Source organism: Polypterus senegalus, chromosome 9 (genome assembly GCF_016835505.1).
Source record: "Polypterus senegalus isolate Bchr_013 chromosome 9, ASM1683550v1, whole genome shotgun sequence".
In the NCBI taxonomy this organism is placed as follows: domain Eukaryota; kingdom Metazoa; phylum Chordata; class Cladistia; order Polypteriformes; family Polypteridae; genus Polypterus; species Polypterus senegalus.
In genome coordinates, this window is record NC_053162.1 from 90,988,332 (window position 1) to 91,009,406 (window position 21,075).

Genomic DNA, 21,075 nt, shown 5'->3' on the forward strand with positions numbered 1-21,075 from the left:
AGATAGATAGATAGATAGGTACTTTATTATCCCAAGGGGAAGTTCACATATATACATTATACATCACACATTATAGTATGTGTTTAATTTATGGGGGAAATCTGATAGAAAGTCTCTTAAACATAGATGCTACCCCACAAACTCTTGACATTTCAAATAGAAATCAAACACAACATTTTTAATCCAACGTCAGGGTGAGCAGGAAACAGTTAATTGCATCTTACCTGCCCGTCTTTTGAGATTTGGGAGTAAAACTATAATACTCACAGCAAAGCCCTTACAGTCAAAGGCAAAACTCAGCATGGATGATTTAGAGATGCCAGATTTAAACTCAGAACCCATGATGCTTCATCACTTCATCGTTACTCATTGCATAACCCACAAGTTAAAAAAGAAGTTGAACAGAATGCACACCACCTGCACGATAACTCACCAATAATGATAAATGAGAAGATGGAAAGCTGTTTTCCCAATTTGTCCATGCTTTTCTGCAATGGGGTCTTTGGAGTCTGTCAATGGACAATATAACATTCATCAAATGTAATACTGTGTAAAGAAGCAAACACATATTTATAGATTAAGATGTACTACTCTCATTTAAAACAGTAATAATAACATTTGAAATGTGTCCTGAAAATAGTCAGGCTAATTATACTGTGCAAACCCTCAACTGCATTTATGGCTCATATTACAAACTATCTGTGGTAACCAACTTCACCTGGGAAATGTTCAAATTCAGTGGGTGTCAATTATAGAGCTGTTGGCTAATTATGTCAGAAGTACGATGTAATTAACTAAGTACTTTTCTGTATAGAATATTTGTATTTTTTACCAGGGGCTAATATTATCATTTCATTTGAGCTGCTTTCTGTTGTACATGCTACATACTGCCCTTGTTGGCGTTGGTGTAATAGAGATTGCTACAAAACTCTGTAATAAAGGACACCACTAAATTAAGGTACTGTATTTGGTAGTTTTACAAAGGTGATTTAGCATTGATTTATTTAAGGATAAAAACTGCTAAAAATCGAAAGTCTCCATTAGCTTCAAAGCATACAATTAGCACTACATCAGTATACAATGGGTTTGAGTAAATATCTACCAAAAAAAAGTTAATTACTTGTTCATCACTCAAAACCACAGTCCTGTTCTCCATTCTTACCTAAATACTGTTGACCTTTACTTATATTTAAACAGAAATAAATTCTTGCTTATCAATAAAAATAGAAGCTCCTGCTTGTGTACAATAAAGATAACTACCATTGCAAAATAGCTGCTTATTAAAACAGGCTTATAAGTACAATGGTAAGTCCATCTATTTCAATCACGTTGTGCTTTTACAAATACATGTTCATAGGATATGCTTTACATCCCTCTCTCTTTGTGCATTTCTTCATCAGAAATGCTGACATTATGCCTAGGCAGAGGCACAGATGCAAGTCGAATGGACATCTTATCGTTTTATAAACAGATACTGTATGTAAAAAAACAATGTAAATAGCCTATTCTAATCATTTGTAAATAATACCCTCCCAAAAGTAATTATTTTTTCAGAATTGATAGATTTTCTTTAAAACATTTAAAAGAAATCATGCTTATGTGTTTTCAGAAGTGTCAGTTCCTCTACAAACTTCGGGAAATGCTGTGTAAAGTTCTATGGCATATACCGTATGTACAAGTTTTAATAAGCCTAACAAATGCTCTCTGTTGTTTTATTAGAGAATAGCGTAGAAGGTGTCTGTTGCCCAAAATATTTTCCTGCATTAAAATTTTATTCATTTGCCATTACATTCAAAATATACATTTCCTTAAAGAATATAGCTTTAACAATTGTACTGTATATAAGCCATATTGAATTTGAAAAAAGCATTCTAAAAACAGTAGCTGTTTGAATTCATAATATGGTTAGAAAAAAATAAAAAGACAACACATCTTCAGTGCTAAAACTACTTTTAGTTAGAGATTTCAGCTAATGTTTCACAAAGCAAAAACGGAAATGGCCAACCAAATCTTAATTCAGGAAATGTGGTTAGAGCTTTGACAAATAGCTTACAGTTTTATTTAGAATTCTGCTCTCACCTCCTCCATCTGCATCATTTTAAATACCTCTCCAAATTGAGACTGTTCTCCAGTTCCAATTACAATACCCTTAACAAAAAAACAAGAGAATTTTAATTCATTGTATCAAATGATTATAGACATTTTTGTAATGGTAGTATCTTTTTAAAAAGTTTGTGAAATGTGTTACATTAACACGCACACTGTGTATTGGAATCATAATTAATTTAGTTTAATAAATGCATATATTATAATTATAACATTTTGCTCTTTATGATAGTAGTTCTTAAATTCAGACTCCTATAGCTTAAGATTTTGATTCCACGCTATTTTACAATAAGTGACTAATTTCTGCCTTTAATTTGACTCTCAAACTCTCTTTTTGAAATCTCAAAAATGTGTACATTGTGCTCTATTTAAGATATCTCAACAAAAATAGAACTTTCCTGGCAAATTTACATAAACAATAACTATGCAAAATACCAAAAATAGGTTGACTGGCAGCCAAACTGTCACATGCAGACCGAAAGACAGGCATGCTGATGACAGCAGGTGTTTATGCACCTAATAAAAATGTGAAAAAGGAAGGGATTCTCAGTGTTGTATGGGGAGAGCACTGAACAGACATATGGAGCCTGTTTAAATGTTGATAAAAACATGCCTTGTATATTTATACTTTTTCTTTTGATGTCAAAAAGATACTTAAGGTTTATTATCTTTTATCCTGCTTTTCATGTACTTGATACTCAAGTACATTTCTTCAATTAGTTATTTTTTTTCTGTTGAGGTTGCTCAAATAATTGTTTGTAAATAATGATAATCAAGACTACAAAAGAAGTAAGCTCAAATGACAAATGCTCATTGAGGGTCTGTTAGGAGTATATACGAGGGATGTTTAAAAAGTTTCCACTCCATATTATTAACTCTATTTATTAAGAATTTCAGAAACAAATTATATCACTTTTCTACATAGTCACCTTTGTTTGCCATGCAATTATCCCAGCATCATACCAATTTTTTAATGCCCAATTACTCCTCCTCCTGTCTTCACCATTTCCTACTAAAATATAAAAGTGCAGAAACTTTTTGAACATCTTTTTGTATATATTTTGTGAAGGATGGCCGGCCATTTATCCCGGCCAATACCCCCAAGCCGCCAGGTGGAGCCCTCCTTTCAGCATGGAGGTCCCCAGAAGACCAGCAGGGCATCATGGACAATGGAGTTTTTATGCAAAGCCCTGCTGGATGCCGTGGGGGCCACAGGAGGGAGCTGCAGGGGGGACCGAGGGCTTCTTCGTGCCCTGTGACCCGGAAGTTCGTCATAGGAAGAGCGACGGACTTCCAGGTTGAAGAAAAGAACTTTTACCTGACCCGGAAGTGGTTGAGGATCACATGGACTGGGGATTGAGAACACTTCCAGGTCAGGGATTATAAAAGGACTGTTGGAGCTCCCAGACGGAGAGCTGAGCTGGGTGGAAGGGTGGCAACGTGTCTGGGAGCTGGAGGAATGTATTATTGTGATTTATTGGTGATTTATATGAGTATTGTGGTGGAGAGTGTGCTTTGTGCACTGCGGCGACAAAATAAAGTCAACTTGAGGAATTTTACCTGGTGTCTGGAGTCGAGGACAGGGGTTCAAGGGAGCGAGAGCGCCCCCTATCGTTCACAATATATATATATATATATATGTAACATATATATATATATAAAACACAAAACTTTTCTTACCTTTCCATTTCCATAACGAACCAAGGTGCCCATAAATGCAATGTTGGAGGGGGATGTCTGTTCTCCATATTGTGAGAGGGTAATACATGTTTTTGAGCATGGTTCAACCTCTCCTGTGAAGCTTGATTCATCAATTAGCAAATCAACAGCCTGGAGGAAACATTGGTAGAAAAAATGAAAAAGTAAAGCGTAAATGATTACATTTTCCACACATTTTAAATGCAGCAGATTTACCACCACATTTTTCAAAAGTAAAAACATAATATTAGTTTTAGGTAGTTGGATCCATTGGTTAAAATTTCTGCTTCACAGCTTTAGAAATCAGTATAATTGGTAGTCAGGCCTTTCTCTCTTTCTTTGAGGAGTTTCTACATTCTCCTTCTGATCAAATTTGCTTTCTCCAAGTACTTTGGTTTATCCCCACATTCCAAATACTTGTGGGGTAGGTTAATTGGTGACTCCAAATTGGCCCAATATCAGTGAGTGTGCACTGTGATGGACTAGTGTTTTATACTGATTTGAATTCATCGTTGTATCTTATGCTGATAAGATAAGATTCTTGTTGTGTTACTCTTTAGGAAAAAAAACAGGTTTGTAAAGAATAGATGGACAACACCTTAAACACAAACACTATCCTGAAGGACTCATGTCCATAATTATATATATTCTGCTCATTTTCACATTTGGAAAAATAATATGGTAAACAGCATAATCCCAATGATAGACTAAACCAGGTCAAGGGTATAAGACATTGACTATACTCACTATAGATAGATGGTAAATCTAAAACTGAAATTTGCAGCATAAAAGGATGTTACAAAATACACAAGAGACTAAACATCGTTTTAATTTGAAAGTTTTACCTCTATTAGTCGAATGTCAGCAGGGACTCTGTCACCAACAGAAATGTTCACAATGTCTCCGGGCACCAGCTCCCTAGCTAGCATATGTGACATATCATTTTCACGTATGCTGCAATTCACAAATAAAGGAAAGAGTTTGTCAACACTGTTACAGGTAAAAATGCATTAGTTCACATGTATCTTAAAAACTATATTGTGTTTTTTGAAATTTTTGAAAAATAATACCAAGAAAGAACAAGAAAATCAAATAAAACAGCACTACTGAATATGTAGGGCATGGGCTATTTTACATTATCAAATAGCAGCCTTATTCAAAGTATACCTTGTCTGAAGAAATCTGAATCATTTATAAAATACGTTTAAGTTTGTACATGCATGACACACCTTTATTTATAAAAGTGTTGGCGCAGGCCAGGTTTCCAGAGGTACGTGGGAAACACAAAAAGTTTAGGAAACTTGAGAAATGTCTCGATAAACCAATTCAGAGTTCAGTATACAGAAAATATTTTCTGAAATACAGGCAGTCTACACCACATATATACTTCAAATTACTATTAAAGTTCTATTCTACAAGTCACAGTTATAGTAGTTTACACATAAATAAACACATTTTACAAAAATTATTGGTTCTAGTAAACTATATGGTTTTATTGAAAAAAAAATTCTAAACACAACATTGAAAAATCCATGCACAAATACAGAATTACATTGTGGGTTCTTGCCAGTACTGCCAACTGGATTAATGTTCTTTTACATATATCTTTTGCCAGCATAGGTTTTTTTACATATACTGCATGCAACACAAGTGTCAAACGTAGGTGCAATTTTTATTAAATTGTTCAAATGCAATTAAACTGCCATTTTGAATGCAATTATTTATTAATAGTAATGTATATGGCTTTATTCACCTCCTTTAAAATTTTTTCAATGCTTACAATATACAGGTGTACACAAACATGATATATTCTCTGTAGGTAACTGGGGCATTATTCACAAATACTGTTTTGCATTACACCTCATCGCATACAGAGTACATTATGCAGAATTTAAATCTGTGCCTCTTAATGTACCGTACCACAGGTTATAGCAATTACACTTCAGATTCTCCTTGGGAGAATAAATTAAGATAAAGCATAGGTATAATTATACTGTGTCCTATCCAGGATTGGTTCCTGCCTATCATCTAATTCTGGTGGGAATGGCTCCAGTTTCCCATGATCCTGTAATAGACTAAGTAAGTAGAAACTTTACCATGGCAGAAATTCTTACGAGTGGGAGTAATTGCTGAGGCTATCCCAACTAAGTCCTTGTTGAAGAGACTTTTTATAAAGCAGAAGTGGTGGAATTCTTGAAGAAAACATATGGAAAGATTTTTGGCCATGTTGGGAAGGTAATTTATTGATGGGAGTCTTGTCCATATTTATAAAGGATTATTATTATCTAAGTTTTATTCCGGACAAATTGTTCATCTCAGTAAATGTGCATTAGTGAATGGTGACCAGCAAACATTGCTGAGTTTGCTTCACCATGAGTTCCCCAAAATCACAGAAAGTTTTGAGATATTTGCTGAACTTGGCAAACTGCATTAAAGTCAATAGGAAAGGACTAACTGAACTAAATTTGATTGGGTTATAATGTTGCAGTCATCTTTATAGTGCCGCTAAGGGCTAGGGAAATGCTACCTACTTATACTGGACTGATTATTGTGGCCAAAAAGGTGACCCGAGCTGTTAGGAAGGAATGCCAACCACTGCACAACCAGGCCTCAAAGGGATCAAAGAAGACAGAATGCAGTCAGAGAGTTAAATCATATATTTAAAACAAAGTGGAAATGCCGAAATGGTAGTTAAAAGTCAGAAATAAATATGTAGGTCTTTTAAAGGCAGAAAATTCAAAGTGGCATGTCATGATTGAAACCGCTGGCTTCTTCTATTCTTTGAAGTCACAATCTTAATTGTGTGTGCTGATATATTGCACTTTTCATTCTGTCAAAAAGAAAAGTCTTGTAAATTGTAAAACATCTTTCATTATTATTATTATTATTATTTAATAGTGTCTCCTTTGTTGGGGTAGTGTATACTCTTGTCGCGCCATGTGTCTAATTACTATGCATGCATTAGACATGCGCCTCCTTCTCTTAACGTGACATGGAACTCAAAGATCAACCTGCACATTTGGCTACAAGCACAGATAACTCATCCCACAGAGCCTGTAATACAAATGATCAGCATTATATACCCGGGGGTGCGGTCCCACCAATGTTGGCTGTTACAGCTCCAGAGGATGTCGCAGTGGTCTCACAAAGCATTATGGAATGCTGGTATTAAAAAAAAATCTCCTAAAATAGCCAAGTTATTAGTAAATAATTCAACAAACAAGGGTTAACACAAACACAGCAAATTCATTGTAAATAATGCTTTGTCAAAATTCATTGATCAGCACTATTAGTGAATAACAATATTCATTTAATTTCTAAGGTTAATGAATCCAAGAGATAACTTTACTCCAACAATAGCACATTAATGGGCACCTAAAAATGACCTGAGTCATATCTGTACAAATGTGTCTTGCTGAATTTCATTTTCTTTTCAAAAACTATATCTTTTCTTAATGCAGATTGCTTCTTAAAATATTGGATTTTTATCAAAGCCTTGTTTTATGATTCAGACTCAAATCACACACAGTACTTTCTGCAGATATGTACAGACCACATTCTATGTGGAGTTCAGTGCCAGCCAAAGGTGTCTACCTTAAGACTTTATAAATACATCCAGTATTTGAACTGAACTGATTATGCCTTTGTAACCATGATGGTGAAGATGACCACAACAAACAGCTTTCTTAAAGCACTGCAAGATTTCTGTTTATCAAACCTATGCATAACTCTTCTATTTTAACTTAAATGTTTTCAGACTATTTAACAAAGAAGTCTTAAGCTGGTGGCAACGTTTAATGCTAAGTATTAATGAAGACTAATTCTTCACCTTCTTGTAAGAATACCCACCTACAGTGGTAAGAAAAAGTATGTGAACCCTTTGGAACTACAGTACCTAACTGGATCGCTGCATTAATTGATCATAAAATGTGATCTGATCTTCATCTAAGTCACAGGTAAAGACAAAACATAATATGCTTAAAGCTAATAACACACAGATAAATATAATTTTTAATATCTTTATTGAACACGTTCATCAAACCTTCGCAGTGTGCTGTGGGAAAAGTAAACCATTGGAATTTATAACGGGTTAGAACTTCCTTTGGCAGAAATAACCTCTAACAAGCACTTGTGGCAACTGCAGATCAGACCTACACAATGTTCAGGAGAAATTCTGGACCATTCTTCCTTACAGAACTGCTTCAGCTCAGCTATATTCTTAGAATATTTGATGTACCATGCCATAATGGGAACTTTCTTTTTTTAAAGCTATTCTGTAGAAGATTTAGTTTGATGTTTCATGACATTGTCCTGCTGCATCACTCAACTTCAGCTAAAGGATAGCCATTATCCTGTAATACCTTGTTAAACATGAGAATTAATTTTCTACTCAATGACTACATGCTGTCCCAGTCTCAAGGTAGATAAGCAGTCCCACATCAAATTGCTTCCTCCACCATACTTCCCCAGAGCATGATGTTTTCACACAGATGTAAAGTGCCCTTTTTACACCATAAGTACTGCTATGCATTCTTTGTGAACCTTTTTGAGCATTTTAAATTGTGCCTTTCCAGACATCTCAGCTGTACATCCACTTCTACAGAGAATAGCCACAGTACTAAATCATCTCTATTTATATACAATCTGTCAAACTGTGGTTTGACAAATATCTGAACTCTTTGAAATTAGTTTCTAATCGTTTTCTATTTTATGCAAATCAGCAATTTCTAGGATCTCCTGAGATCTTTTTTGTGAGTCATGTTTCACATCAGCGAATGCTTCTTGTGATTAGCAAACTCATAATGCATGAGTCTTTTTAATAGGTCAAAGTAGCTCTAAAGTCAGTTATCTATTTTCATTGGTGGACTCCAACTTTGCTAACTCATGACTCCAATTAGCTTTTGTTGAAGTCTTTAGCTGAGGGACTCATATATTTTTTCAACCTACACTGTAGATGTTTTAACAATTTTTTCAATAGGTGCCAGAACAATACAATATTTTATGCATTATTAGTAAAACAGATTGTGTCTGTCCATTATTGTAATTTAGAGGATGATCAGACCATATATTAAAGACAATTTATGAAGAAATGTAGTTATTATCAAAGGGTTCACATACTTTTGCCAGGAAACTGTATAATAAAAACACATGTTGATATACTGGAACAGTTTGCGTGTTTACAATTTCTTTAAAGATGAGTGATACAGTGACCAAAATGAGAGATACGCCAAAGGAGAAAGGCAGAACTGTGGTAATCCTGGTAAGAGTCAGAACATGGGTCATATATAGAATATAAAAGACAAAGGCAAAAATCATATGTAGTAATATTAAATCAAAAAGTCAAAAGGCACGTAAAACTAAAGAAAAATATAAAAATCTACCACAATTACTGTTCTTAATAAACAACGCAGGCACATAAAATAACAACCTACAGTGACTGGTGCGGTGAATGTGGCTAGACTGTTGTCTAGCATCAGGGATCACTGTTTGTTTTCAAGAGGAAGATGAAAGGTAGAAAACAAACACACACCATGACAAAAAGGAGATCAACTGTCTTAGTAAAAATACTTTAAATGCAAAAATATGTCCTACAATTTGGACATAATTGTCTCATTGTGTGAACTGCATGTAATTATAAGTATGTACTTTATGCTAAAGTGCTTTTCTCCACCCTGGCCATGCCCCTTATATCTTTATGCCATTGTTACGTCACCAGCCCTGTAGTCTTTACATGTTCGTGGAAGAATCTGTCACACCCTTTAATAAGCTTAAAGTGGTGCAAAGATAAGGTCAGAAGCAAAACAAAAAATACATAGATAATTAGCAACAAAATGCAAATTTACTAGACCAAACAGAAGAAAAGTAGTAATGCTAGTACACCACAGGTCTAAACAGGATTGTCTTCAACCACAACCCTATTTCCTATGCAAAAAACAAACTTTGACCTTGGTGTCCCAATTAAATTAAGAGACACCTAGTATTAAAAATGCTTATTCTTTTTAAAGTGCTAAACAAGCTATACTCTATAATTAAAAACATTATATTATCAGTGAATAAATAAAAGTGGGGACAAGCTAAAAAATTTAAATTAAATACAATTATGCAACCCTGCAATGGAAAATGGTGCTTCAGGATATGGATGAATGAATAAAAAGTCTAAAGCTGTGTTATTTTAAAAAATCATGAATGTGTGTTTAAATAAAATACCTCCTTATAAGAGGTTTTCTGACATTGCATATACATGTTTTAAATTTTACTAAAAGTGAATTTTGTTTAAACATATTGCGCACAGCAGAAACCCTGAATATATGTTTCACCTTCACATTGTCCTTTGACTAACTTAGTATGAAGATAGTGAAAGACAAACAATAACTCTTTATAGCAAATGTTTGCTTAAGCTTGATTTTTTACTAAGTGGACTATTAGTTATTATTCATTAAAGCTGATATATAGTAGTTTAAATATTTACTAAAATGAACAGATATTGTTGTACATTTCTCACAACACAAACATTAATAAGTATTTATTTAAAAAAATGCCATATTAGTGAATTGAATGAACTTTATTCTTTCATTAATTTTACTTGTATGCAGTTCAAATTTCACAGTGCTATTAAAGAATTTTACACAGAAGTACACAAACAAATCCTAACATTTCACTTTGATAACATTTCTCTTTATTTTTTTACTTACGTTTTCAAATTCTGGCAATACCATCACCATGCCACACCATTAAAAATTTTGGATAACATGTGAGATTAAAATAAATGGAAGTTAACTATCTGAAAGGCTTACCTTCACTGCAATGTACAGATACAGACACCAATGTATTACATACAGTAGTAAAATGTTGTATTCTGCCAGTTCAAACTATGAACAAATGAGGCAGATGCCTGTATCTGTAGTTCTGAAAAAGTTCAAGCTTTTGTTCACTTCTACACAGAAAACGTAACACTAGAATCCCTGAAGCCTACTACTTTAGGTATGTGTTCAGCATTTCTTGCCTCACATTTCCTTTCATCCTACACTTGCCCAGATCCTTGTAGACACAGAACATGCATGAAATGCATGAATTACAAATAACGATATATTGTATTATATACAACTCTAGACACCTCACATGCAGAAAAGAAGCTGGGCTTGAGCTGGGAGAACCTTTTGACTGAGTTAAGCTGTGTCCAAGGTGGTGGTGGGGGGGTTTATGGGATAGCAGGCTGCTTGTGCTGATTGACACATTTAAAAAAAACAAAAGATGATAATAGAGAGGTGAAAAGGAATTTAAGGGGCCTGGGATTACAAGTTTTTTCGTACAATTAAGGGATTCCGTGTTAAATAAATAGCAATGCTGATAACATGTCTTGCAGCAGATACAGCAGTGAGACATCCCAAGCAAAGTCATGCTGAAATTATAGCAGTGGTCCCACTGTGTTAAAGCATGTCATAGACTTCTATGACTACTGGCGGAGGGGACTACTTCGAAAGTCTACTGCCTAAAGGAAGTTGTAGAGAGCAGGGTGGTTGAAGAAATTAATTTTGAACATACAATAAATTAGAATTAAAGCATAATCTTCTCATTTTGGGCGGCACAGGAGAACACTATACAGTGCTAGAGTCCTTGGGCAAAGGCCAGCTCAGGAATTGTCTGTGTGGAATATGCACATCTTCCCTGTGTCTTTGAGCGTTCAATAAAGGTACTCGGGTGTCTTCAAGAATGTCATAGATGTGCACATTCACTGGAAACTTTAAATCGGTTGAAACATGAGGCATATTGAGGGGCTGATAATTAAGATAGAAGAGAAAGTGTGCCATACAATAGACTGCCTGGTGTCCCATAATTCAAAAAGCACGTGCAGAAAATAAATGGATGAATAATTTTATCAGTAGTTATATTTGTGAGGTATTTTCTCAGATCTAGTCTGTGCATTAATAAAAATCCATGTACAAACATACACTTTCAAAATTGCTAGTAACATATACTGTAGGCAACATAAAATTGGCGTACCAATTGCATTCAGGAGGCACCAACTTGTTCAGTTCCTCTAATGACTTTTCAGAGCGGTACTCCTAAATAAAAACAACAGCCAGAAAATAAACAGTAAGTGAATATTTGTAAAGCATACATCACAAGAATTCAAGAAAAAAGTACATCAATAAAGCTATGCTTAATTAATTATTACCTATAAACATGTGTATTCTCCACTTAATTAAGAACTTATTTTAACTGATGAGAGAACAAGCACAAGCAGAACTTGTTACTAAATATTTTAAGTATCGCAGGAGTTACAAAGATTAATTTACCAAACACCATAGTCATCACTAAGATTCTAACTTGAAAACAATGCTACAGCACTGTTCATTTCAATTAATGACCATTTTTTGCTTTAAACTGCTCCAGATGAGAACTTACTTCATCAGCACAAATAAAATGTGAGCGAAGCTAAAGTAGCTTTAATATATTTCAAATACAGGTCAGAAGAAAGATAACATAGCAAAGTTTTACATTTTTTATTTTTATTTGATAGCACTGTTAAGTTAAAAGACAATTAATATTTAAGCATACCTTGTTTCATTTGGGGATAAAATACTGATGACTCCTAACTACTACATTTAAGGTCAGGCACATTAAAATATTTTCTATATCTAGCATGACATAAGACACTTATATATTGTACATTTAGTGATGTTTTTTTATATTGGACTTTCTATTTATCTACCTACAGTATAAATTTACAGTGTCACAATTCAACTGCCGCAACAAATACTTTTTCAAAATCATAAGCAAACTAAACAACGGCATCCCTAATAGGCCATGAAAGTAGCCTAAGACAAAGGTATTTTGTTATAAATTACTAAGGGTTTGCTTAGGTAATCTGACATTAAGCAAGACACAGACTAACCCCTAGCATGCACACAAATAGCAGGTGCTGATAAGGTAAAATAAAAAAAAGCCTAAATATAAATCAAAAACATGTCAATACAGAACAGAAGGAGAAGAGTGTCAAAACAGGATCAGTCATTTAAAGAAACTAACAATGTTGTGTTCGTTACAATTTCAAATTTCAAAAATTAGCTTCAGGCCTCAAACACTAAAGCCAGGCATGCACTGTTGTATAGGTTGGAACCAGGCATCTCCTCCACAGGCAGTTTAGTCCTATATTCTAATTGCATGCTGAAAGTCTACAGAGACCTAAAAATGGATCAAAGGCTTTAAAATAAAAAAAATGCAAAAAGGCAAAACTGTAAAAACTCAGACCCCCCAAACAAAGTAAAGGTCTTTTAATATACCATACCATACATTTTCTAATACTACTTAATCCTGAGCAGGTTCGCGGAGGACTGGAGCCTATCCCAGCAAGCATAGAGGACAAGGCAGGAACAATGCCTAGACAGGGCGCCAGCCTATCTCAGGCGTAACACACACACACATACACGCATTCACACACACACATACACTACCTAAAAGAAAATACAGAAAAGACTGGTGTTGAATTATCTCAAAGTTGTGTTTGAGCAATTTCAAGGGAGAATGCTTAAGTGACGTTTGTAGATGCCAGAACAAAGCTTACAATATGAGTCACAGCAGAAAATAAGATGATGAGAAAGAATCTATCTTACTAAATTCTCCCAATGGGTTCACAAGAGGCAGTTTGTTTTGTTAGTCCTTTGTTGAAAAGAGTCAGAGAAACGCAGCATCAACAATTGAAAACTCTGAAAAAGCAACAGGCTTATATACCATGACACTTTATACTTATTTTAATTCACTATTAATGAATAACAAGGTTGACAGTGATTAAATAAAAAAAAATACTTACTTGAAGAAAGGCCACTGTTACAACAATAATGATTGCCTAGGACAAAAAGTGAGTGCACAAGTGTCAAGTAAAATAAGTTTACAACTTTAAATGTAATGATTTAATAATTTTCTCTAAAGGGGTTATTCTTAGTATCTTTTAATAATATGAAAAAATGTAATTTTTAAAGTCTCAATAAAACTATACTCATAACAGACAGGAAATTTTATTACATACTTGCTATAATATGTGTATATATATATATATATATATATATATATATATATATATATATATATATATATATATATATATATATATATATATATATATATACCAGAATGTTCTTTGCTATACATATCAAAACTCTATACTTTTTATTTTATTTTATTGATTTTATTGAAATCACACAACATTCCATACAAACAAATACATTTTTACAAACATAAGATCGAAAACCAATTAACCCTCACCCCTGAGCAGAGTAAAACGTAAAGCTAGTAAAAATAAGTAAGTAGATGAATTAATAAGTGAATAATGATAAATGGAGAAGAAGAAAAAAAGGTGAAAGAATCTGCTTCCTCAGTGCTTTAAAAGCTTATTCTATAATGTTATTGATTAGATCCTGCCAGATTTTGAAAAAGTTCTGCACATATCCTATAAGTAAGGATTTGATTTTTTCCAGTTTCAAATAGTATATAACATCAGTTACCCACTGACTTAGAACAGAAGAGTTAGGATTCTTCCAATTGAGCAAGATAAGTCTGCGTGCCAATAGTGTAGTAAAGGCAATCACAGTTTGTTTGTCCTTCTCCACTTTAACCCCATCTGAAAGTACACCAAACACAGCTGTTAATGGGTTAGGAGGGATTGTGACACCAAGGCTATCTGATGGGCATTTAAAGATTTTGATCCAGAATGATGGTAATTTGGTACAGGTCCAGAACATGTGGCCCAGTGAAGCTGGAACTTGATTGCAACGTTCGCAGGTTGGATCTTGCCCTGGAAACATTTTGGACAATTTTAAGTAAGACTGATGCGCTCAATATAAAATTTTGAGTTGAATAATTGTATGCTTTGCGCATATGGAGCTCGAGTGGATTCCCTGCATTGCTACTTTCCACTCCTTTTCTGAAATATTGAGTGAGAGATCCTTTTCCCACTCTCCTCTTGGATCTTTGACAGGGAGGGACTGTAAAATGGTTTTATATATTACGGAAATGCAGTCTCAAGACTGATCAATATTTTTTCCAGCATAGAAGTAGGTGGGAGGTGAGGAAAATTGGGTAGGTTCTGTTTAACTAAATTTCTGATGTTAAGGCAGTAAAGAAATGTGTTGCTGGAAAGTTAAATTTGGAATGTAATTGTTCGTAGGATGCAAAGACGTTGTCTATGTACAGATCTCTAAGTGATTTAATCCCAAATGTTTTCCAGACATTAAAAACTACATATGTTTGAGAGGGTGGAAAAAGGTGGTTCTCGTGCAGAGGTGCCACAGATAAAAGCTTCTTTATCTTAAAATGCTTCCTACATTGGTTCTGTATTCTGAGTGAGTGAAGCACAATTGGGTTATTAGTATATTGGCGATAACTTGCATTTATTGGGGTACAAAGAAAAGAATATAATGAAGTAGTGCAGGATTTTATTTCTATTGCGGACCAAGCCTGTGCCTGTTCATATATTTGTGCCAATTTCCCGGTTTTTATAGCTTGTACCTGTATATTTGCTGCCCAGTAATAAAATTGAAAGTTAGGCAGAGCCTTTCGTTTTAGGTCTTGGTAGGTTCGCCCTTTGGATACGTGCATGTTTTGAATTCCAAATAAATGAGGTTATGGTTGAATCTATTTTCTTAAAGAACATTTTATTGATGTATAATGGAATGTTTTGAAATAAAAAGAGAAGCTTAGGAAGAATATTCATCTTAATAATGTTAATTCTTCCAGCTAAAGTGAGATGAAGGGTTGACTGTCTATGTAAGTCTTGCTTAATTTTTTCCATACAGACAGCAAAATTTTGTTGATAGAGAGCTTTATGTCTACTTGAAATGTTTACCCGTAGGTATTTAAACTGATCTGTGATGATAAAAGGGAAGGTGTTCAATCTAATATTGTGTGCTTGAGAATTCAATTTTAGACAAATTAATTCTGAGACAAAAAATATTTTAAAATTCTGTAAGTGCTGTTAGGACTGCAGGCACAGTATTTTGTGTATCTGATATATACAGTACCATATCATCTGCGTATTGAGAGATTTTCTGTTCAACTCCTTCTCTGATAATCCCCTTTATCTCATAAGCATTTTTACAGTGGACTCCAGTGGCTCAATGGCGATTGCAAAAAGCAGTGGTGACAAGGGGCATCCTTGTCTGGAACCATGCTCTAGTTTTAAGTAGTCTTAATTAATGTTGTTAATACAAACTGAAGATTCTGGATTGGTATACAGTAGTTTGATCCACACACAAAATGTTCGGGCCAAACCCGAATTTCTTCAATGTAGTGAAAAGGTAGTTCCATTCAATCATATCAAATGCTTTTTCTGCATCCAACGATAATAATATCTCTGGGGTGTTTGACTTTGCAGGTGAATATATTATTTTAAACAGGTGTTGAAGATTGGAAACTAAGTCTCTGCCTTTAATAAATCCAGTTTGATCTTGTGATATTACCGAAGGCAGCAGTTTCTCCATCCTTCTAGCTAGTACTTTGGAGAGTATCTTAACATCGTTATTCAGAAGTGAAATTGGTCTGTATGAGGCACATTGTAATAAGTCCTTATTTTGTTTAGAAAAGACGGTGATTAATGCTTGGTGAAAAGTTTGAGGTAGAATTTTATTGTCTCTAGTTTCTGTAAATGTTGCTAATAAGAGGGGAGCTAGCTGAGTGGAGAATTTCTTATAAAATTCAGCAGGGTAGCCATCAGGGCTCCTGCTTTCCCACTCTGAAGTGACTTTATAGCATCTAGTAATTATGAAAGCACCAGAGGTTTATCTAATTCTTCTGCATTGAGAATATCTATTTGTGGTAACTGTAATGCATTAATAAATACATTAGATTATGTCTTGCTTTCTTTAAACTCAGTAGAATATAAGGATTTATAGTAGTCTCTAAATGTGTGCATTATATTTTTATGGTCAATTATTTTGTCTCAGTTTATGTTGATGATTGCTGGGATTGCATTGCAAACTTCTGGCTTGTGGATTTGTTGTGCTAAGATTTTATTAGCTTTCTCTCCATGTTCATTGTAATGATGTCTTGATTTAAAAATGAGTTGTTCTGTTTCTTTAGTTGTCAAGAGGTTGAGTTCTGAATGCAGAGCCTGCCTTTTCCTATGAAGAGCCTCACTTGGACACCTGGCATGTTCTTGGTCTATTCTAGTAATTTCATTGATTAGCTCTGATACCTTCTTGGATTCCAATTTCTTTTTTTTTTTTTTGAAATTGTATTAGTTTTATTGCAATCATCCCATACAAATCAATCAATTTTTACAAAATGTTGGAACTGACAACGTCGACCCCCACCCCTGAGAGAGAGAGCATGGCCACGGAGTAAAACGTAAGGCTTGTAAACATACCTAAATTGATAAGTTTGATAAGCCAATAGAGATGAATGGAGAAGAAAAAGAAATACAAAAATAATTGCTGCCTCTGTGCTTTAAGAGCTTATTCTAAAATATTACTGATTAGATCCTGCCATGTTTTGAAAAAAATCTGTACAGATCCCCTAACTAAGTATTTGTTTTTTTCCAATTTCAAATAGTATAAAACATCAGTTTCCCACTGACTTAAAAGAGGAGAGTTAGGATTCTTCCAGTTTAACAAAATAAGTCTGCATGCCAAAAGTGTAGTGAATGCAATCACAGTTTGTTTGTCCTTCTCCACTTTAAACCCATCTGTAAGAACCCCAAACAGAGCTGTTAATGGGTTAGGAGGGATTGTAAGACCAAGGCTGTCTGAAAGGTAATTTAAAATTTTGGTCCAGAATGATGTTAATTTGGTGCAGGCCCAAAACATGTGACCCAGTTTCCAATTTCTTTCTGTGGGATTCCTGCAGAGACCTCTGAGGATGTATTTGTCTCTAGAAAAAAACTGATTTGTTTGGATATAAATTCCGTACAGTTCTTGTCTGCTAATAAAAGTGGGTTAAGATGCCATCTGCGAGATGAATATGTGGGGCATAATAAGTTTAGCTTCAAGATCAAAGGGGCATGGTCGGAAATAACAATAGCATGATACTGGCAAGATTTAAATGTAGACAAGGAATTGTTATCTACAAAGAAATAATCAATTCTTGAGTAGCAATGATGCACTGGTGATTAGGATTGGTTAAGATATAGCGGGTTGGATAATGGAAGGAAAAGGATGGATGCTCTTGAGTTTGGGTTTAGAAATCTCCAGGGATCTGATAAACTGTGATAAGTTACAAACTGTGTAATTGTCTTTGCAGTGTTAGATGTCATCACCCCTGTGACAGTAGACCTATCTAGGTCTGGATTTTACACACAAAGTCCCCAGCCATTATAATTTTATGAGTGTTCACATTGGGAATGGATGCAAATACATTTTGCATGAATTCCCTATTATCCACATTGGGTGCATAAACATTTATCAGAATCACTTTACAGTTAAATAAATTACGCATGACAATCACATATCTCCCTTCAGGACCAGATACTACATCTGATACCACAAATGATACTGTTCTATGTATAAGAATTTCCACACCTCTGTTTTCTTTGTAAAGCTGGAATGGAATATTTGGCCAGTCCAGTCTTTTTGTAGCCGGAACTGATCCTTGCTTAATAAGTCGGTCTCCTGTAAAAATACTATTTTAGCATTTAGACCTGTTAGGTGAGAGAATACTTTCTTTCTCTTTAATTCAAGATTCAGGCCTTTAGCATTGCAGCTCACAAAGTTAACTGTCCAGTCATGGAGACATTGATTCTGAATTTTTATGTCATGTTGTAGTCTTAACTGAAAATGAAATAGCTTTGACCTAAATTTCCTATTTCCCAATTTTGCCTCCTCACTTGAGGCTAGACCACATTTCACAAAGTCCCAGTCCTCTGACATACCTAGAGACAGAGCACGTCCAAAACAAAACAAGCTCCCCAGCAGTGGTACAGGAGGATTAAAATGGAGATATCTATTGCCAATACAGTACAAATACTATAAGCATTAAATATAGTTTTTATACAAATAAAGGAACAAAGAAAAGAAGACAATACAAGGCAGTAGAAAACATTTTGTCCTTTTAAAAGGAACCCAAAGGTGTGTCACAATTACACCTCATTCCTTTTGCTATGAATTTCATGAACTATTAGACATTGACGCACCTAGAGTATCTCCTTGCAGTATTAGACAAAGCACAGGCTTTTTTCAAAGAGAATGCAATCATTTCTCTATGAATCTCAAAGCAAGACTATAGTTATAGTGTCATACAAACACAGATTATTCTAATAAGTTTTTCTCAGCTACTGTCATGAAATATTAAGTTTGCTGACAATATTCAAAGCAGCTTAAATGTATAGTTCAGGTATCATTTCCTTTTTTTCCTCACCAGTGTTATACTGATTGCATCTTCATACTCCTTGGTGATGATACTGATTAGAGCGGAACAGAACAGCAGGAGAATGAGAGGATTCTTGAACTGAAAACAGAAAATATTTATGCCATTTTGTTATAAATGTGATTTTAAAGAAAAGAGGAACAAATACTGAAAATACAATAACCTATTATACTGTATTGTTTTCAAAAACATTTCAAAGTAAGGCAATTTTTTAAAAGGATTCTACTGTATTTAATAGCATTGTGAATTAATATATTAATAAAAAAAACAAACATGGATTTTTTTAAAGGTAAGGCACACTATAATATACAGTACAATGCACAGAGAGATCTGAGGTTGGTCAGCTAGTAAAATATGAAGAAATAATTGGTTATTGAAAGGAATCCTGTGAGACCTGCAGGACGTGACATATAAACCTGGGGCACAAATGGTTATGAAACGTTTAGGTGTGGCTATTCACAGAACAGCCTATAGGAAAATTACTCAAAATGTTGGTCAGTATTAACAAAGTAGTATATATATTTATTTATTATATACACTAATAAAGCCCCAATTCACATGTGTACATTATGCAATGAAATTCTTTCTGGCATTTTTTCTACAGACTAATATCACTGAACCAGATGTATGATATATACATATGAAGACAGCCCTGAGTTAATGTTGCTCAAAACTGGGTTAGGACTGTCACATTTCTTAACCAATCCAACACCCCATGAAGGCATTGTTTAAAGTAAGGGTAGTGGTTTTGAATTGCAAAGTGTAATAGTGCTCTTGTTGACCTCATCCTATAGAGAACAAGTTTCTGTCTACAGTGGGAAAGTTTCCTAAAGGGACTCCTACTAAACATACTGTCATGTATGAGCACCATAGGGAGCAGCTTAAAGACCCGACAAGCAGCGTGAAATTTCATGTCAGGGGACAACGGCAGGGTACTAACCTTTCTCTCTTTGTTCCTTTAAGAAAGACAAAAATACACCGCTGTGAGTTCACCCGAACACGGTAAACAACAACGCAAGCCACTTCTGGGTTCCTTCCTTTTCTCTGGTCCCCATCTGATGATGTCACCACTACCCATCTACCACAGCGGTTCCTTCTCAGTATTCCGTATCGACTTCTGTTCCCACCCCATAAATTGTCTGCCTGTCATTGTTTTGGTTGTCTGTGTTACATGTACAAACCTGACCGCATTTTCTGAAGGAGAGAACTTTACAGTATATGGGGACGGATTCCCCAAACCTTAATAATCGTATGTGTCTTTTCATTTTACAATACACATGTGAGTTATGTGTGCAGAGAACATGTGTTAAAAATAAACATAACCTGTTGCAATGTAAAAATCTTTCTGTAACCTCAGATTATACATTGGCATTCAAAGACATCAATAGACTAGGGATAAAAGTAAACAATATCTTGTCACAGATGCTAATTGTTTTCTCTGATTTTCAGTTACATCAATAGTGTTGGATGTAAGGTTAATAGAATTTGCAACTATGGTCATGAAAATAACATTTGCAAGATATGCATTTGCAGTAAATGGTGTGCCACACCTCATCAAAAGGAACTGACAAAGACTAAGCCTAGGATTACTCACAGGAGCCACAGGAGATGCAGATTTCAGTACTCAAAACATCTGAATCAGTAAATGTACTTAATAACACCAGTTCCAGCATAGACAAGGGTGCACAACATCCAGCTTTCTGACTGTATACCTAAACTAACAATTAAAGAAAGTTAACATTTCTCTGTTACTGGAAATGCAGTTTCTATAATTTTATTGTGATTGTTATAATATGTTTGGGTTACCTGTTGAATGGCCCTGCAAACACCACTGAGACAGTGAATGAGTTTAATGTGGTCCTTCTGTTGTTTTTATGAACTTTAGTCATAAAATAAAATTAATTTCTTCCCCACAGT

General features: G+C 34.6%; 1 protein-coding gene across 1 annotated transcript in view; it reads right to left on the minus strand.

Moving 5' to 3' along the window:
• Positions 1-21,075, minus strand: part of LOC120535551 (calcium-transporting ATPase type 2C member 2-like) — a 98,374-nt gene that overhangs the window by 56,599 nt on the left and 20,700 nt on the right. Inside the window, exons 4-10 of the mRNA XM_039763471.1 lie at positions 19,150-19,239; positions 13,616-13,651; positions 11,806-11,867; positions 4,650-4,758; positions 3,787-3,936; positions 2,080-2,148; positions 434-509 (exon numbers count right to left, since the gene is read on the minus strand). Coding sequence (XP_039619405.1) covers positions 434-509; positions 2,080-2,148; positions 3,787-3,936; positions 4,650-4,758; positions 11,806-11,867; positions 13,616-13,651; positions 19,150-19,239 — 592 coding nt within the window. The remainder of the gene's footprint in view (positions 1-433; positions 510-2,079; positions 2,149-3,786; positions 3,937-4,649; positions 4,759-11,805; positions 11,868-13,615; positions 13,652-19,149; positions 19,240-21,075) is intronic.